The sequence below is a fragment of the Carassius carassius genome, chromosome 44 (genome assembly GCF_963082965.1).
Source record: "Carassius carassius chromosome 44, fCarCar2.1, whole genome shotgun sequence".
NCBI lineage: Eukaryota > Metazoa > Chordata > Actinopteri > Cypriniformes > Cyprinidae > Carassius > Carassius carassius.
This window is the reverse complement of record NC_081798.1, coordinates 1412676-1422591: the sequence shown is the minus strand read 5'-3', so window position 1 is coordinate 1422591 and position 9916 is coordinate 1412676. Positions and strand designations below refer to the sequence as shown.

The 9916-nt window shown below is 33.9% G+C and overlaps 1 protein-coding gene across 1 annotated transcript; it reads left to right on the top strand.

The window, feature by feature from the left end:
• Positions 1–4256: 4256 nt before the first annotated feature.
• On the top strand, positions 4257–8493 carry LOC132126200 (sulfotransferase 6B1-like). Its single transcript, XM_059537334.1, has 6 exons — positions 4257–4583; positions 5585–5712; positions 6518–6644; positions 6762–6857; positions 6980–7135; positions 8055–8493. The coding sequence occupies exons 1-6, from the start codon at positions 4388–4390 to the stop codon at positions 8180–8182; spliced, it is 831 nt and encodes a 276-aa protein (XP_059393317.1). The 5' UTR covers positions 4257–4387; the 3' UTR covers positions 8183–8493.
• The last annotated feature ends 1423 nt before the right edge of the window (positions 8494–9916 follow it).

The window sequence follows — 9916 nt, the reverse complement described above, 5'->3', positions numbered from 1 at the left end:
AAGGAAGGAAGAAAAAAGAAAGAAAGGAAGGAAGAAAGGAATAAAGAAGGAAAGAAAGACAGAAAGGAAGAAAGAAAGAAAGGAAAGAAGGAAGAAGGAAAGAAAGAGAGAGAGAGAGAGAAGGAGGGAGGGAGGGAGGGAGGGAGGAAGGAAGGAAAGAAAGAAAGGGAGAAAGCAAAGAAGAAGAAAAAAAATCACCAAGGAGATAGCAAAACACTAGCAACCCTGGAAACATTAAAAAAAAAAAAAAACACTGAGAACACCGTCAACATAGCAACACCGCAGAAATCATCCCAAAATCCCTAGCAACATCACAGCATTAAAATCTAAACAGAAAACCACAAGGACATAGCAACACCCTAGCGACCATTTAAAACACCTTAGCAACCACATGGCAACACACAAAAACATTCAGAACATTTTAGCAACCCCCCGGAATCCACCCCAGCAACCTCATAGCATGGTAAGAAAGTGTAAAAAAAAAAAAAACGGATTAAAGCATAAATACAATATAGTATATTAACACATGCCGATTTATCTGATTTGACTACTTCTACTAAGTGGTTGATAAAGTTGCATCAAAGTAAAGTTTGATTGGTCGTAAGGCCTTTGACATCAGCAAGCTGATTTTACTATCCTAACTCTGCAGAAACATATGGTTAGCATTTATTCTCTACATTCAAGGTTTTATCCTCTACGATCAGAACAGTTTCGGGGACCATACTTATTTTATTCAGAGGTTACAAGTTACTGAAAATTATGCACAGGCAACAAAAATGTATAAATAAATGTATAAAAAAAAAACAAGGATGCCTGGGTCTCCCAAACTGTAGCATTTTTGCACATTGTTGTTTTTCGGGGGCCTATTTTTAACCCGTGGTCATGTAAAGATGTTGTTCTTGTGCTGCTGCGTCTGTTCCAGATGCTGCTGAAACAGAAACTCTGTCCAGAGCGATCAGACCGCTGAAGGCAGACGAGTGCATGAAACTACAACTACATGCACAACACTAAAAACAGCCTCACGAGAAAGAAGCCGTCCCAGAACAACAGGGCAGTTCAAGGTAAAAGCATAGTCCAGACAGGGTTATTATTATTGTTCACTGAAAACCAAAACCTTAACAAATCATTATTATTACTTGATATTAAATAAATGGAAACAGAAATACAATAAAAACTGCTTAAACTTTTATTCAGCTAGTTGCCAAAACAAAATGTTAATTTTTTTGCTTAGTTTACCATAAAGTACTAAAATAACAAAAGGTAAAACTTAATAAAAAATATTTTAAAGAATAGCCTATATTAAAAAAAGGACCAACAATTACAAAAATTAAAATAAAAACACAAAATATTAAAATAAATCTAAAAGCAGACAATCTTATATGTAATATTGTAAAAAATTAAAAAAAAAAAAAAAAAAAAAAAGCTTAGAAAAACGAGTGCCACATCTGCAAATCTGAAACTGGTACACAAGAGGTACTTTAACATTGACAAAATAAACTTTAAAGCACATAAAGGAGCAATATATAATTAAGAGATACATTATTATGCATTTAAAGATTCAGATCCATCATGCATATCAACAAATATCACTTAAACCAGATTAAAGTGGTTCATCATCCACTGTGAGTTAACTGGATCTTGTTTGCTCTGAATAATATGGATGTGTACTATGGTAAAAGTCCGGTCGTCCAGCAGATGGACGGATGGTTTCAGACCCTCCTCCTCTCAAAGCTGCTTATCTGGACTGGTGGTCCAGTGCTGCTCCAGACTCCGGCTCCGGCAGATGGAAAACACCCTGATAATTCCCGAACAGAGGATTAAACTCAACCTTCAGCAGGCCTGGACGAGCACTATGGGATGCTCCAACCTTGCTCAGGATGTATCTATGAGTAGGTCACATGACCTGGAAGTGGCTCTCAACACATACAGTCAGGGGGATATACGATGCTACAGGTCTAATAAAAACATGAAAAGCAATGCATAGGTTTCAAAACTCTACTTAGTATCATGCAGTTGAGCATGTGAACAAGTATAGAAGTCAGCATCAATATATTATACTTATATTGAGGGTTTAGTGATTTGATCGAACCCCTAACCAAGGATTAATGGTCAATTCTGTGTTGGAATGGAGTTGTGAGGATGGTGATCCCAGCTGGGATTCCCAACATCCCAAAAGTAAACAAAAGACTGCCTAGAACAATACTGACATCTAGAGGCCTTTCCCTAAACACACACACACACACACACCATAATATATAATAATATAATATATTCATATAAATTAGTAAATTTGAAAGAAACAACAACTTTGTAATATACAATCATATATAGTTATAATATAATTTTGTAATTAATATATCATTATATAAAAAAGCATAGCACTAGCAAACAGCACTCATGTTTTCTGTAGAATAAAAAAAATCAGATTTCAAATAATATAAACATAATTTAAACTATTATTAATTATAATCGTGTGTTAATGTATGTTAATATATAAATTACTATTATTTTTTCAATATCAAAGTTTTATTTTTAAGGTTTAAAGCTGTGGTCTTGGTTACAAAAGAATGAATGCCATATCCAATCCCAAATATAATTTTTAAATAAAATATAACCATATAAAATTATAATTGTGTTTTGTTGTAACTTGTAAAATAAATAAAAAGATATTTCTCACAAAATTGATATTTTTTAACTAATTCATCTGGAGTGTCTCTCCAACAGATGAAAACACAAGCAAGTCCTGATGTCCCTTACAGAAAACCGTTTTTAAAAACAAAAGAGGACACAGCAAGACTAAACTAAACACAAAAGTCCTCTACAGATGCACAAATTAATCAACTGCTGAAAGCAAATGACTCAAAAGATCATATCTGCATATCACTACACAAACACATTGTGCAGGATGATGTCATTACAGAACTGGCTTTTGATATTTAAAGAGATTAAACACAATGAAAAATGTATTTTTAATGTTCTTTTACTTCTGAATGAAATATAGCCATGTTTTCATGAGATTGACATAAAAGAGCCTAATAAACTATTATGATAAGCATCACAGAGCAGAGAAAGTGGCTCCACTGAGACAGTCAATAACAAAAACTTCAAGACTTCATTAAAAAATTAATTATAAAACCTTCATCAGATTTGTATAAATGTTACACTGCATCACTTGCTCATCAATGGATGCTCTGCAGTGAATGGGTGCCGTCAGAATGAGAGTCCAAACAGCTGATAAAGACATCACAATAATCCACAGCACTCCGGTCGATCAGTTAACATCTGGAGAAGACAAAAGCTGTGTGTTAAATCCATCAAAATGTTTTTCATTCAAACCATTGCTTCTGGCTAAAATCCATAATAACGCAGAGTCCATAATCCATAAAAACGCTTTCTCCAGTGAAAAAGCCCATCTGCTGTCATCTCTCACATCAAAATCCAGCCACATATTTATTTAGAGCTGTTTCGATCTGTAAACAGTGCTTTCTCAAACAGACCACTTTTTCACTCATATTTTAGCTTGAAGCAGCAGTTTGAAATTAAAATGATCTTATTGATGGATTTGTTTCTAACAAATACGCAACTTTTGTCTAGAAAAAAAAGGTGTTAACTGATGGACTGGAGTGGCTGTGGATTATTGTGATGTCTTTATCAGCTGTTTGGACTCTCATTCTGACGGCACCCATTTACATCAAGTGAAGGAATCCTACATTTCCTACATCTAGGATTGCCTGAGGGTGCATAAAATGTCAGCAAATTTTAGTTTTTGCATGAACCACAGGCATTCCTTCAATATATACACACACAAAAAAAAATTCTGTAGAAACTATTTTCACTCTGATTATTTTTCATAAACAATGACAAAAGAAGCACACTGAAGTAAAATGAAATTTTTAAGTATTTTCTTCTGAAATTTGTTCTAGTAATTTTTTTTTACAAATTTGAAAAATATTTTTGTACAGTATAGTAGTGCAAACAAAAACAAAGACATAAAAAAACAAAACAAGAATATGATCTTATAAATCTAAGGAGAAAAGTATTTGTACACTGCTTCACATTGAGTGATGTTAGCATCTGTTCGTCAGCTGACCTTCATGAACTGACTACAGATTACAGTTAACCTTTCACCTCTGCCAAAACCAGCTTTTCAAGAAAGCTAGCTGGTGTAGTTCTCTGTGTGTGTCTCACACACAGTAATCAGTCTGACACCGAGCCCTTGTGTTGACTCAGGGCACCTCGGACAACAGAAATGGAGATTTCTCACACGAGCCATATCTGTGGGAGGCTCTACAGCATTCTCCTTCCTGAACTACAGCATAAATACTCTGTGTGTGTGTGTGTGTGTTTGTGAATCTGAACCTCACCGGGACGAGAATCCACCACCAAGATGAGTCAAGTACCAGCTGTGAATGTATTAACGTCTAGTATGGAGGAGGCAGCTAAGATGAAGAACGAAGACAAGCTTTATAAGCGAGAGGGAATCCTGTACTCCACGATCCTCAGCCCTCCAGAGACCCTGGACAAGTTAAAAGAGCTGGAGGCCAGAGAGGATGACCTTATCCTGGTGGCATACCCTGAATGTGGTGAGTAAAACCAGACAGGTTTGTGTTTGTTTCTGTAAGACGTGCATGTAGAAAAGTTTAATCTACGACCCCTTAAACTAGTGTAAAGGCTGCTGGTGGAGTCAGGTTACATATTAGTTGCATTGCCTTCTTTTGTCATGTTTTTCACAGGATTTCTCCTGTTAACCTTCCTGCATTACTGACTCATGCAACTGCAATACTGGACTCTGAAGACTGAAGCGATTCTGTGCATTCGTGAAACTCAAACACTGGTGTAAATTGGTGCGCCCAAGCGAATTTACATAAGAATTGTTTTTTAAAAACCATTCACACTGAAAATTATGACATCGCATTGAAAGCGACAATTTACATGATGCAGTTTTACAAACTCAAAACGGTCTTTTATACAATTTACATTAAAATTGACACACAGAATGATTTTACAAAGACAATTCTTGTCATGCATTTACTATGGGAATTTACAGAGCATAAGAAAGCATTATTACTTTCATTCTGCTTGTGTTTCATGAATTAAACCTTGTTGCAAAGACTTATTTCACAGCTCTAACCTAGATATTAAAGATTGACATATTGCCTTTAACACAAATCCAGATCTTTCGTTCCTTAAACAAACAACCTCACGTATCCCGATTCTCTTCAATGCACGACACACGTTTATGATTCTCATGTAATACTGAGCAAATTATGCTCAATGTCAAGCAGTTTTATGCATTTATGAAAATCAAACACTGATGAAAATGTATGCGCCCAAGCAAATTTACATAAGAATAGTTTTTTTACAAACTGAATGTGACAATTTACAAAATGCAGTTTTAACAATATACAGAAGTTATTGCAATGAATTCCATGTGACAATTAACAGTGAATGCTTTATATATAATATTATATATAATTATACTATAAGAATGCTTTATACACACACATTTTGCATCTTTCATTGAGGTTAACTCTCTCTTTCTCCCAACTACATCGTAAAACTGTTTGTAACTGATTTCTAACAGGTTTTAACTGGATGCTGTCAGTCTTGCGTAAAATCTTGAATGCTTCCACTGGGAAAAATGAGATACAGAGAAACAAGAGATACAAAAATGAGATACATTCACTGTTAGAGAACATATGTTCAGTTTTGGTGCAGTATGATGTCTTTTTGTAAAGGAATTAATACTTCAATTCAGCAAGGGTGCATTAAACTGATCAAAAGTGATAGTAAAGCCATTTAGAGTGTTATAAAAGATTTATATTTCAAATAAATGCTCTTCTTTTGAACTTTCTACTCAGCACTGTTTTCACAAAAATATTGGGCAGCACAACTGTTTTCAACATTGATAATAATCAGAAATGTTTCTTGTGCATCAAATCAGTTTATTAGAACGATTTCTGAAGATCATGTGACACTGAAGATTGGAGTAATTATGCTGAAAATATAGCTTTGATCACAGAAATCAATTAATATATATATATATATATATATATATATATATATTCACATAGAAAATGGTTATTTTAACTTGTACTACTATTTCACAGTGTTGTTGTTTTCAGTATTATTGATCAAGTAAATGCAGACTTGAGCAAATATAATTTCAAATATAATTTCTAATTGGACAAGGGGGATAAAATAATCATAATTTGACTATATTTGGTGATGTTGGATGTAACCAAAATCATAACTTTGTGAGGATTTGACAATATTATTTAGACAGTATAGGGGAAAACTGAATTTGGACAAATATCAAAACTATTGCATAATGCATCAGGTGAATTACGATTCTGTGCATTTTAGTTCAAAAGTTACATGCCAAAAAAAAAAAAAAAAAACTGGGAATTAGTTTCACGTAATTTGTTTACTAGGAATAAAGATGAATTCAGATTAGAGCAGAACATACTTTTTCTCTCACCTAATTCTCTTCATCTTCTACATGGTCTGTTTTCAGATTCTGGTGGTGTTCAGAAACCCGAAAGACACACTCATCTCTTACTATCATTTCATGAACAAAAACCCGGTTCTGCCCAACGCTGGGCCGTGGGACAAGTTCTTCTCAGACTTCATGGCTGGTGAAGGTGGGAAAACACTGAATACTCAAACTTAAATACGGGAATATTTAAATTAATGTTATGTAGGACTAAAGTTATTTATGTTTCTATTACAAAAAAAAACTAATGTTATTTTCTCTTCAGTTGCCTGGGGCTCTTATTTTGATCACGCTCTCGCCTGGGAGAAACGTCTAGACGACCCAAACGTGATGATCGTGACATATGAGGAACTAAAACAGGTAGAGGTTCATTGACTGCTGGTCTAGAAATTCAAAGTGAAACTTTTAACCGAATTTGAAGCAAACGAATGTGCAATGATAAAATAACATAACCGTTATTAGCTGTGTATTAAGTAAATAAATGCCTTCATGATGACTTTTTAAGCATCTCAGGGTTCTTCAACCTTCCTCTGACCGATGAGCAGGTCAGCAGCATCGCTGGAGAAAGTACGTTCAGAGCCATGCTGGAAAACTCCCAGAAGTCTCATGGCAATATTGGCAGCATCTTCTTCAGGAAAGGTAAAAAAAAAAAAAACCTTCATGATGGATCTCAGATCGAATCGACTCAGATGTTTATCTTCAAATTCTTCATTTGCAGTATTCTTTACATACAAAAACTTAAATAAATAAAGGTATCATATCTTGCAATTCTGCCATTTTTTCTTTAGAATACAATTTTGACATTGTATCTCACAATTCTGAGAAAATGTCACGATTAGGAGATGTTAAGTCATTTGCATGATAAAAAGTCCACAATTACCTTTATTTTTACAGTGGTGGAAATGGGCTTCCATAATTTTTGATTATTCAAAAAAAAAAAAAAAGATTTTGTTTATAAATGACCTCAATATTTTTCACAAAACAGTTATTTTTACAAAAGCACAAAAATTATCAATACTGCTAAATCATCTGCTAAAATCAGCTTAAAGCTGCTGACTAAAATATAAAAATTATACTGCCGAAAAAGACTTAATGCACAGATATATTCTGACATAAGGTGTCAGATATTTTTGTCCTATCTTTTGCCATGGTTATCAATGTCAATCATAACATTTTTGGATTCAAATCCGTATTTAAAGGGATAGTTAAAAAACAACAACACAATCAAACAAACAAACAAACAAAAAAACAAACAGCTTCTGGTCCCCATTGACCTCCATTATAATTTTTTTTTTTAATACCCACATTATTCAAAATATTTTCCTTTATGTTCAACAGAAAAAAAAGGAAATGTTCAAAAAGGTTTGAGGGTAATAAAATGATGACCATTTAATTTTTTTGGATGAACTATTCCTTTAAATACAGCTGTCAATCCAACGTTGCAGTGTGTGGCTAGTAGCATTAAAAATAAAACGGTTTTAAAATGAAAAGTCTCTTATTTACATCATTTACATTAAAGGATTCCTTTGTGTTCTCCTGACACATGTTTTGTCTTCAGGTGAGGTGGGCAACTGGAAGAATCATTTTTCTGATGCCCAGAGCAAACAGATGGATGAGCTTTTCAAAGCCAAACTAGCTGGAACAAATCTCAGAGCCAGACTGAAGTATGACCTTTACTGCCAATAAATGTGACGACAAAACGAGAGCCAGCGGACAGAGAAACGGTTTACTTCACAGGGATGAACTGTCATTCACGCGGGCAGCTGTTTAATCGTATTTATGTTTTGCTGCACTCCATTACTTACAATAAGAACAAAAACCTCACTATCATTAAACCTCATTCTGTGTATATGATAACATTGAACATTTTTGCAAGATGTAATATTGGTCTTGGGTGTCCCTAGAATGTGTCTGTGAAGTTTCAGCCCAAAATGCCCAACAGATCATTTATTATAACAGCTGTAAAATGTCATTTTTAGGATGTGTCCAAATAAAAAGCTGTTTTGTTCTGACTTGGTTTTAAGGGGATTAAAAATAAGGAGCGGGTGTATTTTTAGCATTGCAGGGTGGTCGTGTTCACACACTGCTAACACACATTTATGTCCAAACACCACGTAAAAGTGGATTTTGCATAAAAGGTGCCCTTTAATTCTCTGTCAGAAATATCTATTGCAAATGTTCTAGAACAAGACTCTATTGGTGCAATACTTTAGTTCTAGTCTAGTCCGTGTAATAGTTCAATCCCATAAACTTCAGTAAGTACTGTAACATAATCTATAATGAGTTTAAACTGCTCTAATTGCTCACAGACAGCAGGATGAAAATGATGATAAATGCACATAATAAAATGCAACCGACCGTAATAATGGTGCATACTTAGGACAGCAAAATAAAAAGAATTATCACTTTTACAAAGGAAGTAAAAAAAAAAAACACACTTGCATAGTTTTTTTATTTTCATTTTAGGTAAAGTTTTAGCAATTGTGTTGTGTTTGTTTAATTTGTTTTTGTAGTTTTTAATTTCATTCTTTTAAAAAAATATGTTTATATATTTTTATTCATCTTATTTTAGATTTAGTTATTTTAGAACATTAAGGTAAACTTCATTAAAAAGAGAAATGAAACCAGATGAAATAAAACCTTTTTTTATATTATTATTGTTTTATATTGAAAATATAATTATTTTTATTATATTATTACTATTATTTCAGATAATGTTTATTTTATAATATATTTTGAATAATGTTTGGATGCATTGAGGATAAATAGGGTTGCTTTGTATTTTTAAACCAATTTTTGTCAAAAAGGACATTAAGAATCAGAGTGGATAACACTTTTGGTTCATTTGAATCAAGCGGCAAATGGAAAGTCAAGTCAGGTGCATTGCATTGTGGGAATGTGATTCATTTGGACAATTACAGTTTGTAATAAGAACTATTACATACTTTGCATAGTTAATATAGTATGCTATTCTTAACATACAGTTTCATCAGGAGTATCCCATCATTCCTAATGAAGTCTAATTACAGAAGATGATGTGAACCGCAGATGACCCCTACATGAACAGCACATCCTGGAAATGTTACCGCGTTTTTCTTGTCAAAACAAGATGATCAGTGAGGAAGTGCTCATATCCGACCGACATCATTCAAACTCTTAATTTAATCTGATGTCAGAGTAATGCCACCAAAACAGGAACATGTAGACCACAGTGTCATATATACAATGTGAATCTGGACAGCCCTGCGGTCCATTCAAGCGGCATATTAAAGTTATAGATTGCTACAAAGTCTACAATCTATCGTGAGGAGCAAACACTGTGATCCCTGGCTCAACGGTTTATAACGGTAGTAAAACAGCTGATGTGGGTTTAGTTTAGATATGGACCAGATGTATTTTAACGCTATTGGGATTGTTAAC

Coding starts and splice junctions, on each gene's coding strand:
- LOC132126200 (XM_059537334.1), top strand. CDS start 4,388: ATGAGTCAAGTACCAGCTGTGAATGTATTAACGTCTAGTATGGAGGAG. Junction 5,713..6,517: donor AGAACATATGTTCAGTTTTG/GTGCAGTATGAT, acceptor GTCTGTTTTCAG/ATTCTGGTGGTGTTCAGAAA. Junction 7,136..8,054: donor CAGCATCTTCTTCAGGAAAG/GTAAAAAAAAAA, acceptor TTTTGTCTTCAG/GTGAGGTGGGCAACTGGAAG.